The sequence below is a fragment of the Phaseolus vulgaris genome, chromosome 1 (assembly GCF_051622355.1).
Source record: "Phaseolus vulgaris cultivar YP4 chromosome 1, ASM5162235v1, whole genome shotgun sequence".
Lineage (NCBI taxonomy): Eukaryota > Viridiplantae > Streptophyta > Magnoliopsida > Fabales > Fabaceae > Phaseolus > Phaseolus vulgaris.
The window spans coordinates 16,654,724-16,677,246 of NC_143498.1; the positions used below are offsets into that span (position 1 = coordinate 16,654,724).

Below are 22,523 nucleotides of genomic sequence, written 5' to 3' on the forward strand. Positions count from 1 at the left end.
CTCGACGCTCCCCCCGTCCTTCTATCCAGCAGATAGTCATTTAGGAACCCGCTCTTAACCAGATCGTCGAGCTGGTATCCTAAAGACAAACACGAGTCCAGGTTATGGCCAAAGCACTGGTGAAACTCGCACCAAACGTCCGGCTTTGACCCCAGCACCTTGTCGCCCACCTTCTCGGGCGCCTTCAACCTAGCAGATATGTTAGGGATAGCGATCAGGTCCGCTAGTCCCATGACGAATTTGTGCTTAGGCGGGCGATTGTATTCCCGGCGTGCTGGTTGTTGGCGTGCTGGCGGTTGGCGCGCTTGGCTTCTTCCCTTATTTCTCCTATCGTAAGGATAGCGAGTCCTTTGGTCTTTTCTGGCCGCCGCTGCCGTCTCCAGCACCCTCTGTGGCTGGATCCTGGTCTGGGCGCGTGGCCTGGCGGGAGCCACGCTGCCTCTCTTCTCGGCGACTTCGCTCTCGTCGGCGATGTGGGCCACCGCAAATCGCCTGACCTCAGCAAACGTCGCTGGATGAGCCCTGATCAAGGCCTCGCAGAATGGCCCTGGCTGCACGCCCTTCTTGAAGGCATAGACCAGCATTTCTTCATCCTTGGCTGGCGACCTGACCATCTGTGCGCCGAAGCGATTGAGGTAGTCTCTGAGGGACTCCCCATGGTACTGCCTTATATCAAACAGATCATAGGACACCCTGGGCGGTGCCTTGTTCACAATATACTGCTCGACAAAGATTTTCGAGAATTGTTGAAAATTAGTTATGTGGCCATTAGGCAGGCTCACAAACCACTCCATCGCCGTTCCCTGGAGCGTGCTCACGAACATCTTGCAGTAGACGGCGTCCGACCCTCCTGACAGCATCATCCGTGTGTGGAACGTGGTCAGATGAGCCTCTGGATCCTCCACGCCAGTAAAAACAGCTTTAACCAGAACCACGCTCGTGGGAATTGGCGTGTCGGTAATCGCCTGAATGAAAGGCATTGGGAAAACACGAGGTGGCGTCGACGGTGCCACCTCTTCAGCTGAAGAACGACCCTGCTGCTCCTGAAGAGCTCGACGCAGCTCCTCAGCTACCTTGCTGAGCTCCTCGTTCCTGGCGCGAGAGGCGACCAGGTCTTCATGTATCCTTGCCTGCTCCACGCGCGAGGCTTCCACAGTCGCCTGCAACGAGCGCATCATTTCTGCCATCTGCGCCATGGTCATGGCGGCGTCGCCTTCAGTTGCGACGGGAGCCACGGGACTGGAACGATTGCTTCTCATCTTTCTCATTAACTTCAGCGAGCCACAGAAATACGGCAAATAACACTTCAACCACGAACGAATCAGCGATCGATCGGAGAAGACTCAAGAAACTGTGCAAGAACCCAAGAACACCGCAAACCTTCGCAGAAAACCACCAAAGAACTCGAACTTCCACCAGACAGATTGCGCGCAAGCAACAAAAGACCTCACTCCACCGATTGAAAGACAAACGAACGGCACAAAACACAAACTCACCGAACGAAACTCAAAGAAACTGCAAACGACGGTTGCACCAGCACACAACCGCGCAGAAAACCTCGAAAACTTCCACGAACTCACACTGTGGATGGGAGCACGTTTTACACGGCCCCACGGTGGGCGCCTGATGATCCTGCCTGTTGACCGGAGCGCTGGAGAATGCCTCGTCAAAGGATCGACGTGCGCGCCGCTTCTCACTTCCGTTCCTCCTCTGGATCTATCTCAAGAACCTGCAAAGAAACGACACGGCGCCGCTGCAGCCGATCGCACTCCGACGCTCAAGTCAGCGACGGTATCACCAAATACTAAGAACTGGAACCGTGCAAACTCTCTCTCACAAACAGCTCTGTCACTCGCAAGCGTAAAGTGTATGAACTGAACGTGCGTACCTTAGAAAATCTGTTAAGAACTCTTATATACCTGGTGGTTTTCTCTCTCCTGGCAGTTACAGAATTGGACACGTGGCTCGCATCCAACTGTACACGTGCCATCATCCGGAGGCTCCCTGACTTGGCGCTGTTTCTACTCTCATTTTGGCTAAGTTACCTATGCATGGTACTGCCCAGTGCATAGCTAACTCAGGAGTGCGATCTCTACTGAAACTGGCGAGTTCGGGCCTTCATACACCTTCCCTGTGGTCTCGCCGGCCGCCCTCATAATATGCTTCTCTTTCATCTTTGGCGATGTGCTTGTTCTGGCGATCTCCGACTGCCTGGTCGCCTGAGTCTACATCTGGCGACTTCACCTTTCAACCTGGCGATCGCCTATTCTGGTAAACTGGAAATCGGAACACGCCAACTTAACAATCGGCGACCACACGTGCCTCCCGACTTCCTTCCCATCTGCCAACCTGGCGCCTTGTCAACACGCCTATACTGTAGCAGGATGCCACGTCATCACACCCGTCCACCAGGGCGGTACAAGATTTGATTCTGAAATTTGATATGCAAGATATTCACGATCTTAGCTAAAATCTGGCTTTGGAATCACTCAAAACGCATGAACCATTTTTTTTTAATAAATTTTTCAATTTCAGTGTTCAGTTACGCCAGCTGTAGCGCCTCAGATTTGCACACATATTTGACTCTTTTCAGCTAATTATTTTTTTGTCTTTTCTGTAACACTTCAAACTTGCATATTCCAGAGAATCAAAATTTTCCTAGAGTGAAAATATTTTTCTAGAACAAAACAATCAGCACAGAGAATGTGAAACAGGGGATTCTAGAAAAACTGAAAAAAACAGCAAGATACCAAAATTTAAACACAATGGAATTGAGAAAAGGAATTTGTGTAAGATCTAAACACAAATAGGAACTCAAACTAAAATTAAAAAGGCACCAAAAGATCAAATGAACAGCAGATTCAAAGCAAAAGCATATACCCAAAATCAAGAAACAATCAAGCCAATCAAAGGACTACTATGAATTGATAACATTGTGGATGAACATGACTTGACAAAACATATATGGATTCAGAAATTAAAGACTCAAAGAGCATAATATGAACCAAATTAAAAGTTCAATAAAGACTCAAAAACCTAAAAGAAAACAGCAACTCAAAGGTGTATGGAATCCTATCACAATTTGCACAAGAAATTGTTCAAGATCAATTGAACAAAGTGCACCAGTTGGATCTTCCAAATAGCACACCAAAACAAATTAAAATATAAAAAACAGCAGGACAATTATGGAAATAAGATGAACAACATGAAATAAAGAAGAACTAAAAATGAAAAGACCAAGAACAACTCATCTTGAAGAACCTAAGCTCATGATACCAAATGATGGCAAATTTCATGAAGGTCTTCTTGAATCATGTAAGAGATGGTGCGGAAGCAATGGATGAGTGTGTGCAAGATCCTCCTAAGAGTGATGTTGATCTTGAAGGTGCATGATATGTATGAACAATGGGATGTTCGGCCAGCCCAAGGAAAGGTGAAGGATGTGAAGTTTAGAGCCTAGAGTTCTAGGAAGAAGCAAAGCTTGGCACAAAATGGCAGCATAACTTTACTCATAATAAACTTGAAAATACAAGGTGCAGGCTCCTCTTTTTATAGGCTAAAGAGGACCATAATGCAACCCTAATGCTAATCAAAATGAAATGCAAATTTACATCACATGGAGCACATGGCCATGTGGAGAATCCTTCTAGAAAGTGACCAAATCTTTAGCAAATCTAGGTCAAGTCTCATGGAATCAAGTTTATGCTATTTACACCACAACTAATACTAAGCTACCCCTAATGGGCCTTCATGTAGCATAAACAAATCTGCATGGATTCGCTTGGCCATGGGCTTAGCAATTTGGTCCTAGACGCTCCTTTCATTGGCCTAGACGCTCTCCACCTTGGGCTACACGCTCCTCCCCTTTGGCCTAGACGCTCCTCCCTTAGCCCTAGACGCTCTTGGTTTGGTTTTGGATGCTCATGTCTTGGCTTTTGTCTTTCTTGTGAAGTTGTGCTTGGCCCTCTTCCATCAGAGCCCACTTAGGAATCTTGCTATGTTGGTTTCTTCTTCCTCTCTAATACATGATTTCATCATGTAAAGCTCCATTTTCTGCCTATACTCTTCTACACTCATATTTTTTTGTTGGAGTCTTTGGAGCTTGTCCATTAACTCCCTATGGTAGTAGGAGGGTATATGGCGACGTCTTAGGGCTCCCCTAAGGTCATTCCAATATTCAATGGGAGGTTCCCTATGAAGACGTCTATCTCTCTCTAGAGAGGTCCACCAATACATGGCATTTCCTTGAAAGCTAAGGGTAGCTCAGGGCACTTTCCTTTCTTCACTCAGCCTACGGCAAGCAAAGAGTTGTTCTACCTTCATCTCCCAATCTAGTTATACTTCTACGTTTTCTTTACCATAGAAGTGAGGTAGGTCTACCCTAACCTCCCTTGGGCTTTCTTGCTCTCTTTGACTATTTCTTCTAGGGGGTGGTTGGCAGTAATCATTGATTCTAAGGCTTTCCTCCCCTAGAGACTCATTATCTTTGGAGTGAGATGCATGAGTATGTGATTTTTTTGAATTTTGAGACTTCTCTTCCTTTGCTCTAGTCAATTCATTGATTTTAGACTCATTCTCCAATTATCTATATGAAATTAATTGAACGTCCTTTGCAAGTTGTTTCAAAAGAGATTTTATGGACTTCACATCACTTTCAATAGACTTTGAGGAGTGAGAAGACATGACTAGTGTTGAACCTTGTGATGTTCAAGTTTTGAAGAATCCAAATCCTTTGAAGGATGTTGAAGCCTCTGCTTTGCTTGATGTTGCTGTGCTGGTTTAAGCCTTGTTCTGGGGTAGTTTATATGTTGTAATCCACCCTTTGATTAAATCTCAAGTATTAGCATTCTCAATCTTTATGAAAGTAAAATGTTTTTCAAACTAAGTTGAAACAACCGATTGTTTTGTCGAAACAACCGATTGTTTTGTCGAAACAACCGATTGTTTATACTTAGGCGTTTTGAGAAAAAGATTGAAAACTGTTTTTGAATGGTTGAACTATTAAGTACCAAAACAACCGATTGATTCGAGGAAACAACCGATTGTTTGTTTTGGGACCATAACAGAAAAACTGTTTTTTGTTTGACTAAGCTTTAAATGTTTTAACTGTTTACGCTCCAATCATTAAATGTTTTGACCAATCTTTTAATGCAATTTAAGAGTTTGTTAAGATTTTATAACAAACTACATCTTTGAATAAATTCAGAAAAACAGATTTGAGAATTAAGAATCTTTTGACAAAGTTTTTCTAAAGAGTTTTTCAAAGAGCTGAGATTGCTGAGAGTTTGTGGTTGATCAAGGTGTTGGAATAGGATTCTACTTGTATTGATTTCAGATATTCATTTGTAACAAGTGTAATCTTTGTACTTTGTTGAACAATTTGTTTCTGTGTTTGCTGAGATTGGCTGTGTGTTCTTGAGGTGTTCAAGATCAGCAATCTTAGTGTTGGCCAAAGAGAGTGTGTTTCTTGAGGTGTTCAAGGTCATTCTCTTGGTTGTTGTGTAAGTGATCAAGGTGTGGTTGCTTAGTGGATTTCCTCAGGGTTTCTAAGAAGACTGGATGTAGCTCTGGTTTGGAGTGAACTAGTATAAACAACTGTGTACAATCTCTCTATCTCTAACTCTTTAATTTCAGTTTATTTGTTGTTTGCTGGTATAAACAACCGATTGTTTCTACGAAACAACCGATTGTTTTTCTGGTATTACAGCTTTTGCTTGCTGTTTTGGCTAACTGAATTGTTGAATCAATTGGTTACTGAGATAAATGCATTCTAGTTTTGAAAAGTTTGCGAAAACCCTCTTTAAACAATTTAGCCCCCCTCTAGTTTAAAACCATCTTTTCTAACAAGAACTTTGTGTATAGAAATGCTTTATGATCCTGCCTGTTGACCGGAACGCTGGAAACTGCCTCGTCAAAGGATCGACGTGCGCACCGCTTCGAACCTCCGTTCCTCTTCGAGATCCACCTCAAGAACCTGCAAAGAAACAGAGCGGCGCCGCTGCGGCCGATCGCACTCCAACGCTCAAGTCAGTGACGGTATCACCAAATACTAAGAGAACAAGAACCGTGCAAATCCTCTCTCACAGTCAACTCTTCAACTCGCAAGCGTAAAGAGTATAAACTGAACGTGCGTACCTCAGAAAGTTTGTTGATAACTCTTATATACCTGGCTGTTTTCTCTCTCCTGGCAGTTACAGACCTGGACACGTGGCTCGCATCCAGTCGTACACGTGCCATCATCTGGAGCCTCCTTGACTTGGCGCTGCTTCTACTCTCATTTTGGCTAAGTTACTTATGCATGGTACTACCCAGTGCATAGCTAACTTGGGAATGCGATCTCTACTGGAACTGGCGAGTTAGGGTGTCCTCATACACCTTCCCTGTGGTCTCGCCGGCCGCCTTCATAATCTGCTTCTCCTTCATCTTTGGCGATGTGCTTGCTCTGGCGATCTCCGATGATTAGGTCGCCTGAAACTACATCTGGCGACTTCATCTTTAACCTGGTGATCGCTGATTCTGGTAAGCTGGAGATCGGATCACGCCAATTTAACAACTGGCGACTACACGAGCCCCCGACTTCCTTCCCTCTTGCCAACCTGGCGCCTTGCCAACACGCCTATACTGTAGCAGGGTGCCACGTCATCACTCCCGACCACCAGGGCGGTACACAAGCCCCCCAGTCTTAAGCGAAGACTTGTCTAGCGAAAAGACTGAAAAAGTCACGTCAACACCGGTCTACGTGGCACTGACGCAGAATTCCAAGCGGTTGTACCTTCTGCTGCTCTGACGCTCCACCAAACCCCTCACTCATCGTTCGACGCGTGGCTTCATCAACGGCTCTCTTCAGTTGCCGTTTGCGCTTCCTAATCCCATTTCGAAAAAACCCTTAAACCCATTTTCACTCAACACTGTTCCATCACTTTCCCTCGCATTCACGAACGCTCTAACTTCCTTCTGCGAAAAACTCTCAGCGCTCTCCAGCATTCTGAATCACCATCAACCTTCATCGTCTTCCTGATCATCAAAAGGTACCTACTTTCCTTCTTCTGCTGGTTTTCCTTGCATTTTAACCGATTCGCATCATCCTATAACTGCCTGGTGCATACGCTGTGGGTTGTTTTTCCATTTCTCCTTCTGCGTAACTTAGGGCTTCGTCAATCGTCGCAACGAACCTATATTCGTTCGTTTTTCACCTTCCTTCTATGATCGAGTCAGCCTCTGTAACCCCTGATCATTTTTCCTTTCTTCTTCCTTTGCAGCTGCTACCATGACTCGCACAAAGATCACCCCGAATCCTCCTTCTTCATCACGAAACCTCCCTTCACAAGCACACGACCCACCACGAGTTCGTGGCGCTTCATCTTCGCAGGCTGAGAGGCCTGCGTCTTTCCGTCCTGTCCTGGCCCAGGCGACTCCACCTATCGCTGGAGGAGCCCCCGTTCCCCTGCCAGACTTCAAAACTTTGTATCCCTGGGCCAACTCGACCCTTCTGAGGGAGACATCCTCTGTGAACACTGCGGGAGCAGTTTTGCGGCTGACTAAGGGGGACGAGATTCATCAATCGTTTCACAAGGAGCACGACGAGAAGATGATGGTGCTGCCTTGCCCCCCCGATCTGCCTGTTTGTGCTGATGACAAAGTAAGCGCCGACGGGCCCTTCTGCTTTGTCTATACGACTTTATTCAAGAAGGTCAAGCTCAAGTTCCCTTTCACCCGATTCGAGAGGGAACTTCTTACCGAGCTCAACATTGCTGCCGCCCAGCTCCACCCCAACAGCTGGGCGTTTGTTCGAGCTTTTCAAGTGATGTGCGACCACCTGGGGTTGCCCGCATCGGTGGACGTGTTCCTATTCCTCTTCGAAGCCAAGCACCCAGGAGACCGCCTGTGGGTCAGCTTGAACGCGATTGCTGGGAGGTCCATCTTTGCTATCTTCCAGCAATCCTACAAGGACTGGAAGGGGAAGTTCGTCCAAGTGCGCACGAATGACAAGGACGCCTCCCTTCTCGACGGCTTCCCCTTGTACTGGGTGGACAAGGGGAAGAAAGAGTCCAAGAGCTGTTTCAGGAGACCTAGAAGTCCTGACAGCATGGGAGCATTGGACAGAGATCTCTGTCTCTTCTGGAAGAGGGTGGCAGACGCCAACATTACTTTCCTTACCACCACCTTGATCTGCTTCGAATTCTACGAAGACCAGCTAGAAATTCGAATAGGTTAGGACATTAAAAACTATTGTTTAAATACTGCTTCTGTTTAACTGTTTCTGGGCGTCTTGCGCGTTATGCGCAAAACTTTGGTTTTATCTTTCCTGCACATATCATCTGCTTGTGTACTACCTTATGCACTTATTTTTTCCTTGAGTTGACCCATGCATTTTCGTTCCATGCAGACAACATGTTGGGCAAAGGCATGCTCGCCCGAAACCATGGGTTGGCGACGGGTTCGCAAACGGTGCCCAACTCGGTGGTGGAGACAGCCATCGTCCAAGGGCGATCACCTCCCAAGGAACCTACCCAACGCAAGAAATTTGTCCTCAAGAGACCTAAAAGGAAAGCCCCTCAGGTGATCCACGAGGAGGAGGAAGAAGATGACGAAGCCACCGAAGACGGTTTGGTCTCAAAGAGGAAGAGGGTGGCACCTTCTTCACCGCCTGCTCCCCCTCCTCTTCCAACATCCACACCTCCATCGACGCCTGCTCCTCCTCCATCATCGCCACCCCCACCGGCTCCTGCCTCACCAGTCCAAGCGGTCCCACTGGCCACTGCGCCACCTGCAGCTGAGGCCCAAGAGCCAAACTTCCTGGAGGACCCCCCAAGCGCTTCTACACCATATGTGTCAGCTGGAAGGGGTCCCCCTTCAAACGCTTCAGCTGCAGAAGATGCTCCAATCGGGGATGAGGTTGCTCATACCTCTCCGATTCTGATCACCGAATCCTCGATTCCGTCGCCACGCCGAGAAGCAACTACTGAAGAACCCGCTAAGGAAGGTGGCGACGAGAACCCACAACAGGCCCACCTGGTGCCTCTCCAAGCAGCAAACCTCCCTTTGGAGGTCACAAGGATGTGGGAGCCTCTAACTGCCAAGCTGAAGACCATAGCAGAGGATATCCCGGCGATCATAACCAGGGTTGTGGAGGGCTCAACCAGGAGGCTCCAAGACGACCTCTTCAACCTCAAAACCGAAAACAGCACCATGAGGGTCGAGGTGGAGAAGGTGTCTTTCAGCCTGACGCTCGCAGAAATCGAACACTCCCGAGTGGAGGATGCAATGAACACCGAGCTCGGGGTGGCGCGCAAGGAGGCCACTGACCTTCGCCACAAGGTGCATCAACTTGCCCAAGAGAAGGTCGAACTGGAGAGCAAGATTGTGCCTCTTCGCGCCAGGGCGGTTGACCTGGAGGCTCTCATGAAAGCTGACGCCGCTAAGGTGCAAAAATTGGAGCAGAGGTCGATCGACCGAGAGAAATTACTTGGGCAAGTGGAAAAGGCGAGGGACGACGCCATAGCTGATCTTGCCGAGGCCAACAAAGAGAAGGGAGAGGTGGCTGCTGAATTGGCCCAAGCGCAAGCGGAATCCAAGAAGGTTACTGAAGACCTTCTCCAGGCTCAAGAGACCAACAAACAACTCAAAAAACAGGTTGAAGAGCTGGAGCAACAGAATAAAGAGCTGAAAGAGGAAACTGAAGACCTCAAGAAGCGGATTGAGGAACTTCATAGGCAAATTGAAGAACTCAAGCTAAACTCTGCTCAAATTCTGGCTGCTGGATTCGAAGCTGCGCGGGAAGAATTTGCTTGCCTATTCCCCGACCTGGATCTCAGCATGGTGTCGCTGAACAATGAAGTGGTGGATGGAAAAGTCGTTCCTGCTGAAGACTAATCAATTCTTCTTCATCTGCTACCTCTTGTGCTTTCCCTTGTATTATAACTTGTAATAAACATTTATGTCCCCTCGTATATATGCTCTAAACTGTTATTCATTGCTATCTGTTAATGACAAAGGTTTGCGCTTTTCCCTTTATAACTTCTTCACTCGCTTCAACTTTCCTTGCTTGTTTAATTTCAAAGAAATGACTTAGGAAAACGGTAGGTACAACCTTTGACTTAACCGCTTCGGATCACTTCAGCCCTAAGCAACAAACACTTAACAATTCGTAACCTTAAGGCAATTAACCTTATCGTAAAAATATCCTTCAAGCAACGAACTGCAACTCAGTTGCTGGCTTAAACATGCTCCACTCGACCTGCTTCATCAACAGGTCTTTTAACCTTCTCGCCGCTGTTTGAACTCTTCCCGATCGCCAATTGGTGACATCAGCTTCTTTCTAGCCTCATGCTTTGGCCATTGTTTCTTTGCATGGGGGCAGAGACGCCTTTTGGGATCTTTCTTTACCTGCCTGAACTTCAGAACAAAGACCGGTTGACGAGGCGTTCTCTTCGAACCTACCTTAGCCACCTTGCAAACTTCTTCCACCCTCTGCACCGTACCTGAACTCGTTCGAGACGAGAAGGATTTTATCTTGCCTAAGCTCGCATGTAGGCGAGAAGGTCTTTAACTCGCCTGAACTCGCTCATCGGCGAGAAGGTCTTTAACTCGCCTGAACTCGCTCATCGGCGAGAAGGTCTTTATCTTGCCTGAACTCGCTCATCGGCGAGAAGGTCTTTATCTTGCCTGAACTCGCTCATCGGCGAGAAGGTCTTTATCTCGCCTCTACATTGCCCCAGGGGTTACATCTTCTCGCCCCCAGAAACACGGAGGACTTTTTACTGGCGCCTCTACATTGCCCCAGGGGTTACATCTTCTCGCCCCCAGAAACACGGAGGACTTTTCACTGGTGCCTCTACATTGCCCCAGGGGTTACATCTTCTCGCCCCCAGAAACACGGAGGACTTTTACTCTGGTGCCTCTACATTGCCCCAGGGGTTACATCTTCTCGCCCCCAGAAACACGGAGGACTTTTACTCTTCCTCGCCTGCACTCGCTCGACGGCGAAGAGGTCTTTATCTTGCCTCAGAACGCGCGAGGGCGTTGAGGTCTTTCATCTGGTGCCTTCGATCGCCGAAAGACGATGAGGACTTTAAAACTTTAACTGGTGCCTCCAATCGCCGAAAAACGATGAGGACTTAAAAACTTTAACTGGTGCCTCTAATCGCCGAAAAACGATGAGGACTTAAAAACTTTTTAGAAAGCATGCGATATATCTTTTCTTGCCTTAAATCACGTACAAGCGACAAGATCTTTCTTCAAAACTCTTGGAAAAAAGCAGACATGCAATCTGAAAACGCCTTAAAATTCGAAAACTCTTCTTTTATTGGGTGGCCTCATTAAAAACCCTCCTTAGGGAAAAAAGAATGCCCCCTTTCAAACTGTTTCATCAGAGACATTGTAATATGACTTTGTGTGATGTGATTCCAATAGCCACATAGAACAAGATTCTTGACATTTTTAGGAATCACCTTGAGCTGGAAAATATAGAGGCACTTTCTTAGAGTTGGATCATGGTTCTAAGTCAAGAACTCACCAATAACAAGTACCAAATCCCAAACTCATTTGGATGAACCAAATATTGTCAAATTGAATCAACAAAGGAATTTAAAAAGAGAAGACCGAACAGAATTAAAATCTAAATCAATTGTACCGAACAGAATTAAGAAACAAAACAGAATATAGGTGCTGGAAATTGGAAGAACCGAAACTAAAACAACTCAAAACACAAGGCAACATGAACAATTGAAGAAGAAGAAAGGAAGGAGAAGAGAATGCTCATGAAGATGGAGGAATGGTTGGATGATCACGCCACTAGAAGTATGGATGCTCCTGGATGAGTGTGCAAGCCGCCACTTGAGGAAACCATGGTCCTTCAAGATAAGACTAGAGTAGAAGGCTCAAAAGCTCTCCAAATGCTCACTCCAATTTTGAGTATAGTTTCTTTAGATAAATTCAAATCTGAATTTTACAAGGAAGGCACCTCTATTTATAGCCTAAGGTGCTAAAAAAGAAAGCTAAAACAATTCAAAATTCCCTCCCAAAACAAACTAGAACCGGCGCTTATTTGCAAAGCAAGGAAGGTGTGATCCTTTCCTTCACTTTGGCACCCCCTATTCTACTTCTACACCTATCTACTAATACACCCCCCTAAAGCTCCTAACTAAAGCCTAAAAGATGCTATAACAAAAGAGGTTTCTAAGGTTTCCCTCTAAGCACCTTCAACTAAAGACACTACAAAAAGAGAAAATAAATGTCCTCTAGCTCCCAAGGCTTTGAACATGCTTCTTGTAATCCTTTGAGGTGGACTTTGACCTCCATGGGCGTCCTCCATTTGTGCCTCCACCTCTTCTTGAGCTTGATGAGTGGCCTCCATGTTCTCTTGGGCTTGATCTCCATCATACTCCCCGAGTTGGAGAGAATTCGACCACGAATTCTGGAGACCTACAGAAAAAGGAGTTAGATCGCTGACATTAAAAGTATGACTACCTAAGAATGTATCAGGCATATCTAACTCATAAGCATTGTCATTAATCCTCTTGAGGACTTGGAAAGGTCCATCCCCTCGAGGCATTAGTTTGGACTTCCTTTGAGTAGGAAAACGATCCTTCCTCAAATGAAGCCAAACCCAATCGCCCTCATCAAACAACAATGCTTTTCTCCTTTTATTGGCAAGTTCAGCATACTTGCCAACCTTCTTCTCAATTCTCTTCTTGATGTCTTTATGCAAAGTTTTCACAAAAGAAGCCTTTTCATCCCCATCTTTGCACAAGACATCTTCAAGAAGGGGAATAGGAAGAAGATCAAGAGGTGTTAGGGGATTAAACCCATAGACTACCTCAAAAGGAGAATGAGAGGTGGTAGAATCTACTACTCGGTTATATGCAAACTCAACATGGGGTAGTAAATTCTCCCACACTCTAGGATTCCCCGAAATAAAGCATCTCAATAGTTGTCCCAAAGTTCTATTCACCACCTCGGTTTGACCATCAGTTTGTGGGTGGCAAGTGGTAGAAAATAAAAGCTTAGTTCCAAGCTTGCCCCACAAGGTCTTCCAAAAGTGACTCAAGAACTTAGGATCTCTATCGGACACTATAGACCTAGGAATCCCATGCAAGCGAACCACTTCTTGGAAGAAGAGGTTTGCAATGTGGCATGCATCATCCACTTTGTGGCAAGGAATAAAGTGAGCCATCTTTGAAAAACGATCCACTACCACAAAAATGGAGTCCTTTCCCTTTGATGTCTTGGGTAAGCCTAAGATGAAATCCATAGATATATCTACCCAAGGCATTGAAGGGATAGGAAGAGGAGTATAAAGACCATGGGGATGCATTTTAGATTTAGCTTTGCGGCAAGCTATGCATTTATCACACAAACTATGAACATGTTTATGCATATGAGGCCAAAAGAAATGTTCATGCAACACATCCAAAGTTTTAGCAACCCCAAAATGTCCCATTAAGCCCCCCTCATGAGCTTCTCTAACAAGAGATAATCTAATAGAGCATTGGGGAACACAAAGACGTTTTCCCTTAAAAAGAAAGCCATCTTGAATAAAAAAGTCTTTGTGTCCTCCCTTAAGACACTCTTGATAGAGGAGAGAAAAATCAAGGTCATCATGATAAAGTTCCTTAATGTGATCAAAACCAAGATATTGAGAGGTTAAAAGATTTAGCAAGGTGTATCTTCTAGAAAGAGCATCCGCCACAATATTTATTTTGCCTTGCTTGTGTTTGATCACATAAGGAAATTGCTCAATGAATTCCACCCACTTAGCATGCCTCTTGTTAAGTTTGTTTTGGCTTTTCAAATATTTAAGAGATTCATGATCACTATGTATCACAAACTCTTTGGGAAAAAGATAGTGTTGCCAAGTAAACAAAGCCCTAACAAGTGCATATAATTCCTTATCATAGGTGGAATAGTTGAGATGACTTCCCTTCAATTTCTCACTAAAATAGGCTATGGGGTGGCCCTCTTGAAGGAGAACAGCCCCAATACCTATGCTTGAAGCATCACACTCAATCTCAAATGTCTTAGTGAAATTAGGAAGGGCCAAGATGGGAGCATTAGTCAATTTTTCTTTCAAAGTATCAAAAGCATTTTGTTGTGCTTCTCCCCAATGAAAGACCACATCCTTTTTCACTATGTCATTGAGTGGTGCGGCAATGGTACCAAAGTTTGGGACAAATCTTCTATAGAAAGAAGCAAGCCCATGAAAACTTCGGACCTCATTCAAAGATTTCGGTGTAGGCCAATTTTGAATGGCCACCACCTTTGTTTTGTCCACATGGACCCCTTTACAACTCACAACAAACCCTAGGAATTCTATATGATCAAGAGCAAACATACATTTAGCAAGGTTAGCATACAAATGTTCCTTCCTAAGGGTTTCCAAAACTTGCCTAACATGCAACCTATGGTCATTCAAAGATAAGCTATAAATGAGAATGTCATCAAAGTAAACCACAACAAACTTACCAATGAAAGGTCTAAGAACATGATGCATGAGGCGCATGAAGGTACTTGGTGCATTAGTTAAACCAAAAGGCATAACTAACCACTCATATAAACCAAAGTTGGTCTTAAAAGCCGTCTTCCATTCATCACCCGGTTTGATACGGATTTGATTGTAGCCGCTTTTAAGATCAATCTTTGAAAAGATTTTAGAACCATGTAATTCATCCAACAAATCATCTAGTCTAGGTATGGGATGCCTATACTTAATGGTTATGTTATTTATGGCCCTACAATCCGAACACATTCGCCATGTGCCATCCTTTTTTGGCACTAAGATGATAGGCATAGCACAAGGACTCATGCTATCTTGCACCCACCCTTTCTCAATCAAAGCCTCAACTTGTTGGCGAATTTCCTTGGTTTCACTTGGATTGGTCCTATATGCGGGACGATTTGGTAAAGAAGAGCCCGGTATCAAATCAATTTGGTGCTCAATCCCTCTCAAAGGTGGAAGTCCATTTGGAGGATCTTGAAACACATCTTTGAACTCCTCTACCAAATTTTCCAAGCAATGAGGACTATCAACAAGTGATTCTATGCTAAGAGTTCTAGGGATGGCTAAAAAAAGAGGATGATGAGCCACTAATTCCCTTTCAATGTCACGCCTAGACACAAGGAGTGTAGGCTTAGAACTCTTATCTTTTTTATCTTTTTTATCTTTTTCACTCTCCCTCTTTTTCTTCATGATAACTTGGTCCTCATGGACTTCTCTTGGAGAGAGGGATTTTAAAGTAACCTTGTGACCATGGAATTCAAAAGATAATTTGTTGGTAAAGCCATCATGTAAAACTTTTCTATCAAATTGCCAAGGCCTTCCCAAAAGAACATGAGTGGCTTCCATGGGCACAACATCACATAATACCTCATCTTTGTATTTTCCAATGGAGAAATGGATGAGGACTTGTTTATTAACAATTATTTCTCCTACTTCACTAAGCCATTGTAACTTGTAGGGCTTTGTATGAGAGATAGTAGGCAATCCAAGCTTATCTACCACTCTTGTACTAGCCACATTTGCACAACTACCCCCATCCACTATCAAGGAACAAATGTTGTTTTGAATAAGACATCTTGTATGGAAAATATTTTCCCTTTGACTTTCATCAAAAGGTTGTGAAACTTGTCCAAGAAGTCTTCTCACAACTAACAAGTCCCCTTCAAGTGGACATTCGCTCTCTTCCTCACTAGATGTATGAGAATGCAATGAATGCTTTGGAGAATCCGAATCATGCTCACTAACTACAATGCCCTCATGCATGTACATACTTCGTTTGGAAGGACAATTTGCAGCAATATGACCATAACCCATACATTTAAAGCATTTAGTGTTAGATGTTCTAGTGGGAGACTTAGGTCTAGAAGTTGATGGCTTAGATTCCTTGGGTTTGAAAGAAGAATCTTTGGAAGGATGTTTAGAAAAAGAAGTTTTGTTTCTCCAAGACTTGGAGTAGTATCCATCATTGGAAGCATTTTTAAAAGAGTTTTTCTTAGCAAGTTGGGCTTCCACCTTCATTGCAAGATGAACTAAAGAGCCCAATGATGAATACTCTTGTAACTCAACAATGTCTTGAATATCCTTCCTAAGACCACTCACAAACCTAGCAACCATGGCTTCTTCACTTTCTTCTAATTCAATTTTAAGCACAAGCGTCTCAAACTCCTTATAATATTCATCCACATTTAGCGTGCCTTGTTGAAACCGTTGGAGTCTCAACATGAGGTCTTTCCTAAAATGTGGGGGCACAAACCTAGCGCGCATATGATCCTTTAAAGAGTTCCAAGAGTCCACGGGAGGACCCTTGTGATAGATAATGTCCTTTACAATTCCATGCCACCATTTCATGGCATAATCACTAAACTCTAGGGTGGCTAGCTTGAGCTTATGCTCATCTTGGATCTCATGGATCTCAAAAATTTGTTCACACTTAGCCTCCCAATCTAAATACACATTTGGATCACTAGAACCATTAAAACAAGGTAGTTTGACCGAAGGAAGCTTGGACTTTGCATCATGGTAGAAGCCATTGCCGTAGTGAATTCTTTCCCCTTGGTGATGATGTCTTTGTCCATAGACTTGGGGTGGAGGTCTCCTTCTCCTATGCTCATCTTCACGGCCAACATCATTTGAAGAAGCTCTTGAAGATGGTCTATGAGAATGATGTCCATCATGGATAGAAGGAGATGGTCTAGTTTGTTGGACCTCCATCTTTTGCAATTTCTCCTCCAACCGTCTAATTGTTCTTTGAGCTTCATGTAATTCACCAATAATTGAAGCTTTGGAAGGAGAATTCTGCTTGTAGGATGCATCACTTGAAAATCCAGCCATTTGTAATTAAAAACAGCAAACACACAAAAACAGCAAACAAGTTAAAAATTAGCAAAAAAAACAGTGAGCTGTAATGAAACTGCCGAAGTGAACTTAAGGCTGAAAAAGATATCACTCTCAAAGAAATAATGTTCTTGCTCCAATCTGATCTTGAGGCCTTGGAATCCTCAAATGAAATATGTCAAAGCAAGCACACCAATCTTAAGAGCAAACCACCACAAAACCAAAGAAACAATAAAGACAAACAAGAAAAGGTATAAGCAAGGAAAAGGTAATTGCAAAAGGAATACTATATGTAAGACAAACTCAAAGAGTAAGAATGAAAGAAAATCAAGAAAATAAAGAACTCAATGAGAAAAGTAGGCACACAAAAGAATACCTAAGGAAAAGCACTAGAGTAGATGAAGAAAAACAAAAAATTTAGCTACTGGAAAAAAAAAAAAAATTATGCAAACTGTGTTTGATATTCACTGATTTAACTGGAACGTTGTAGAGCGAACTGGATTATGAAATTTATACCACAGAAACTTCAAGATGTTAACTCAATAATGGCACTGGAATCAATTAAAAACAGTAAGCCAATTGAGAGAAATAAATTTTTTAAAATCACTGCCAGATTACCGTATTTTTTTCGGCAGGAATGTACACTTTTTTTATTTTATTTATCATTTTTTGTGTACTTCATATTTTTGAATGATTCTTTTTTCTATTATTTTCTAACACTTTGAATATCTCAAATCCAGAATTTCAGAATTTTACAGTACGTAAATCAGTTGCAATAAGGAAAAACAGTAAGCACTTTTTTCAGAAACAGAGGAATCCTAATAGGAATAAAAAAACAGGATGATGAACTAGCAAAGACATAATAGAAAATGATGTATTGGAACTTGTATAGGTCTAGAATACAAGTATGAACTCAATTCTAAAAAGAAAATGCACAAAGGATCAACATCAATTCAGAAAATTATATGACACCAAAGCAAGAAACAATCAAAACAATAAAAGTACTACTAGAAGTAATGACAAATATGGAAAAACATGACTAAGACAAAACTTGACATGATTCAAAAATTAAAAGACACAACACAAATTGTAACAAGTGAAAGGAAGCTTAAGGTAAACTCTAGGAAGGATAATGCCATTCCAAAAGAGCAACCATACTCATAAGAATTATGAGTGCCATAAACCTTTCCACAAACACTTGGAGCAAAAGAAAAACAGCAACAATACTCAATTAAAATCCTAAAACAGAAACTTAAATTGCAAGAAAATTAAAGAGCTCTTGAAATAAAGTGCACACAACTCAACAATTAAACAAGAATGAACCTAAGACTCATGATACCACATGATGTGATTCCAATAGCCACATAGAACAAGATTCTTGACATTTTTAGGAATCACCTTGAGCTGGAAAATATAGAGGCACTTTCTTAGAGTTGGATCATGGTTCTAAGTCAAGAACTCACCAATAACAAGTACCAAATCCCAAACTCATTTGGATGAACCAAATATTGTCAAATTGAATCAACAAAGGAATTTAAAAATTGAAGACCGAACAGAATTAAAATCTAAATCAATTGTACCGAACAGAATTAAGAAACAAAACAGAATATAGGTGCTGGAAATTGGAAGAACCGAAACTAAAACAACTCAAAACACAAGGCAACATGAACAATTGAAGAAGAAGAAGGGAAGGAGAAGAGAATGCTCATGAAGATGGAGGAATGGTTGGATGATCACGCCACTAGAAGTATGGATGCTCCTAGATGAGTGTGCAAGCCGCCACTTGAGGAAACCATGGTCCTTCAAGATAAGACTAGAGTAGAAGGCTCAAAAGCTCTCCAAATGCTCACTCCAATTTTGAGTATAGTTTCTTTAGATAAATTCAAATCTGAATTTTACAAGGAAGGCACCTCTATTTATAGCCTAAGGTGCTGAAAAAGAAAGCTAAAACAATTCAAAATTCCCTCCCACCGGCGCTTATTTGCAAAGCAAGGAAGGTGTGATCCTTTCCTTCACTTTGGCACCCCCTATTCTACTTCTACACCTATCTACTAATACACCCCCCTAAAGCTCCTAACTAAAGCCTAAAAGATGCTATAACAAAAGAGGTTTCTAAGGTTTCCCTCTAAGCACCTTCAACTAAAGACACTACAAAAAGAGAAAATAAATGTCCTCTAGCTCCCAAGGCTTTGAACATGCTTCTTGTAATCCTTTGAGGTGGACTTTGACCTCCATGGGCGTCCTCCATTTGTGCCTCCACCTCTTCTTGAGCTTGATGAGTGGCCTCCATGTTCTCTTGGGCTTGATCTCCATCATTGTGTTTGTCTTTACTTACAAACCTCTTAACTATAGTACAACTTCAGGTGTGTGGCGTTCCAGGTGCGAGGAATCGCCCCTCCTTCCAGCGTCTCTAAGCGGTAGGCTCCGTTCTCGAGCGCCTCGGTTATTCTGAACGGTCCAGTCCACTTGGGTGACAGTTTATTCTCCATCTCGTACTGGTGGGCCTTCCTCATCACCAGATCGCCTTCTCTAAACTGCCTTGGCATCACCTTCGAGTTGTATCTTCGTTCGACCCTTCTCTTCACGGCTTCAGCCTTCAACCTCGCCTCTTCCCTGACTTCATCCAGTAGATCCAGGTTCAGCCTTCTCTCTTCATTCGAGTCTTCCTCTACGAAGTTCTGGAATCTCGGCGAGCTCTCCTGGATTTCCACCGGAATCATGGCATCACACCCATAGACCAAGCTGAACGGGGTCTCATGGGTTCCTGACTGCTCGGTGGTGTGGTACGCCCAGACTATACGGGGCACCTCCTCAGCCCAACTTCCCTTGGCTTTCTCAAGCCTTCTCTTCAAACCTCTCAACAACACCCGATTAGCTGACTCCACCTGGCTATTTATCTGAGGGTGCTCGACGGATGCAAACACTTGTTGAATTCCCACCCCTTCGCAAAGCTTCTTCAACAGGTGGCTTGCAAACTGCGTCCCATTATCCGACACCAGGCGTTTAGGCACTCCAAACCGGCACACGATGTTCTTCCACACGAAACCTTCGATCTTGTGTGCGGTGATCTGGGCCACTGGTTCTGCTTCAATCCACTTGGTGAAATACTCAATCGCCACCACCAAGTACTTCATCTGCCTGACCGCCAGCGGGAAAGGTCCCAGGATGTCGATTCCCCAAGTATGAAACGGCCAAGGGCTATAGATCGACTTCAACTCCTCGGGAGGTGCCTTGTGCCAATCGGCGTGCTATTGGCATTGTTTGCAACACTGGGCATATTTCTTGCAATCTTCTCTCAGGGATGGCCAGTAGTATCCTGCCCGGAGAGTCCTCGCGACCAGAGCTCGACCCCCAACGTGGCTTCCGCATATACCCTCGTGGAGCTCTGCCATGATCCTCGTGCACTTCTCGCCGTGTACGCATTCCAGGAGTGGGTGAGTGAACCCAAACCTGTACAGATCGCCATCAATCAATGTGTACTTGCTGGAATTTTTCTTTACCTTCCTAGCTTCCGTCGGATCCAGCGGGAGAAGGCCATCTGCCAGGCACCGCTTGTACTGCGTTATCCAAGTGTCTGGCTCATGGGTAGCGCAGACCTGCATCACATTCACCTTCTCTCCTCGACATGCTCTAATTCTCGGCGATCTCAGAGTTTCTTGTGTCAAGGACTTATGGCTTCTCGCTGCTTTCTCCGTCGACTTGCTTATCTGAAGGACCAGGTGATCTGCTACAAATGCCCTTGGCGTCTTCAGAGTTTCTTGAATCACCGTCCTCTGCCTACCCCCCTTGCCTGAGCTGGCGAGCTTAGCAAGCAAGTCAGCTCGGGCATTCTGCTCTCTGGGCACATGTACTACTTCAAAGGAGGCAAAGGAACTCTTCAATTCCTGTACGTACGCCAAGTAAGCCGCCATTTGTGTGTCCTTAGCTTGGAACTCGCCTGTTACTTGCCCCGTGACTAGCAGCGAGTCACTCTTAGCCATCAGCACCCTAGCTCCCATCTCCTTGGCCAGCAGAATCCCGGCGATCAGCGCCTCATACTCTGCTTGATTGTTGCTGGCTTTGAAGGCGAACCTCAGAGATTGTTCGATCAGCACGCCGTTGGGTCCTTCCAATATGACTCCAGCACCGCTGCCCTGCTGGTTCGACGATCCATCCACCGAAAGTACCCAACGGAAATCGTCTCCTTCAACCCGCGTCGCCTCTGATGAGAGCTCAACCACGAAATCTGCAAAGATTTGCCCCTTGATCGGGCCTCGGGGCTCATATTTAATATCAAACTCTGACAACTCTACCGCCCACTTCACCATCCTTCCCGCAACGTCGGGTTTCTTCAAGACCTTCTGGATGGGCAGGTCAGTCATCACCAGTATTGTGAAACTATGGAAGTAGTGGCGCAACCTCCTCGCCGAAAACACCACAGCCAGCGCAGCCTTCTCCAGGGCCTGATATCTCGTTTCGGGGCCCTGCAACACCTTGCTCACAAAATAGATAGGCTTCTGAGCCTGATCTTGATCCTGGGCGAGCACCGCACTTACCGCCCTCTCAGTTACAGCCAAATACAACCTGAGAGGGATTCCCACCAGCGGTTTGCACAAAACCGGCGGGCTCGCCAGATACTCCTTCAGTTTGACGAAAGCTTCCTCGCACTCTTTCGTCCAAACAAACTTATTATTGCGCCGCAGACACTGAAAATAGGGATGCCCCCTTTCTCCGCTAGCTGATACGAAGCGAGATAGGGCTGCCATCCGACCTGTTAGCTGTTGGACTTCTTTCACCGTAGCTGGGCTCCTCATCGCCAAGATGGCGGCACACTTGTCTGGGTTGGCTTCTATTCCTCTTTCAGTCAAGAGGAAACCCAAAAACTTTCCAGCCTCCACGCCGAAAATGCATTTCTCCGGATTGAGCTTTAACTTGAACTTGGCGATCGTCGTGAACAATTCTTCCAAGTCTGCAACGTGCTTGCTTTTTTCCTGCGAGGTCACGACCATGTCATCGACGTACGCTTGCACGTTCCTTCCCAGCATTGGTGCAAGTACTCGATCCATCAGCCTCTGGTACGTGGCCCCCGCGTTCTTCAGCCCGAACGGCATCACCTTATAGCAATAGCACGATCTCTCCGTCATGAAGGCTGTCTTCTCTTCATCCATAGGATGCATCTTGATCTGATTATATCCTGAGAAGGCATCCAGGAAACTCAGCAACTTACACCCTGCAGCACTATCGACCAGGGCATCTATACTTGGTAAAGGATACGAGTCCTTTGGGCAAGCTTTGTTCAGGTCGGTGAAGTCGACGCACATGCGCCATTTCCCGTTACTCTTCTTCACCAGCACGACATTTGCCAACCATTCAGGGTACTGGACTTCCCTGATGTGGCCTGCGGCGAGGAGTTTCTGCGTTTCGTCCCTAATCGCCTGCCTCCTCTCCTCGTTGAACTTTCTTCTCCTTTGTCGCACCGGTCTCACCAAATTGTCCATCGCCAGATGATGGCACAAGAAGTCGGGATCAATCCCGGGCATGTCCGAAGCGGACCATGCAAACGCGTCCAGATGCCGCTCAATCACCTTGGCGATCTGGTCTTGGAGCTCGACCTCCAAAGATCTTCCCAGCTTGAAGATCTTTCCCCCGATCTCCTTTTCGAGCCACTGCTCGACAGGTTTTGGCCTTGATTCTCTGGCGATCACCGCCCTGG

General features: G+C 44.9%; 1 protein-coding gene across 1 annotated transcript in view; it reads right to left on the reverse strand.

Moving 5' to 3' along the window:
* Positions 1 to 22,523, reverse strand: part of LOC150029534 (uncharacterized) — a 56,966-nt gene that overhangs the window by 20,816 nt on the left and 13,627 nt on the right. The window contains exon 2 of the mRNA XM_090295710.1: positions 15,436 to 16,811. Within this exon, the coding sequence (XP_090151836.1) occupies positions 15,436 to 16,708 (1,273 nt within the window). The 5' untranslated portion in view covers positions 16,709 to 16,811. The remainder of the gene's footprint in view (positions 1 to 15,435; positions 16,812 to 22,523) is intronic.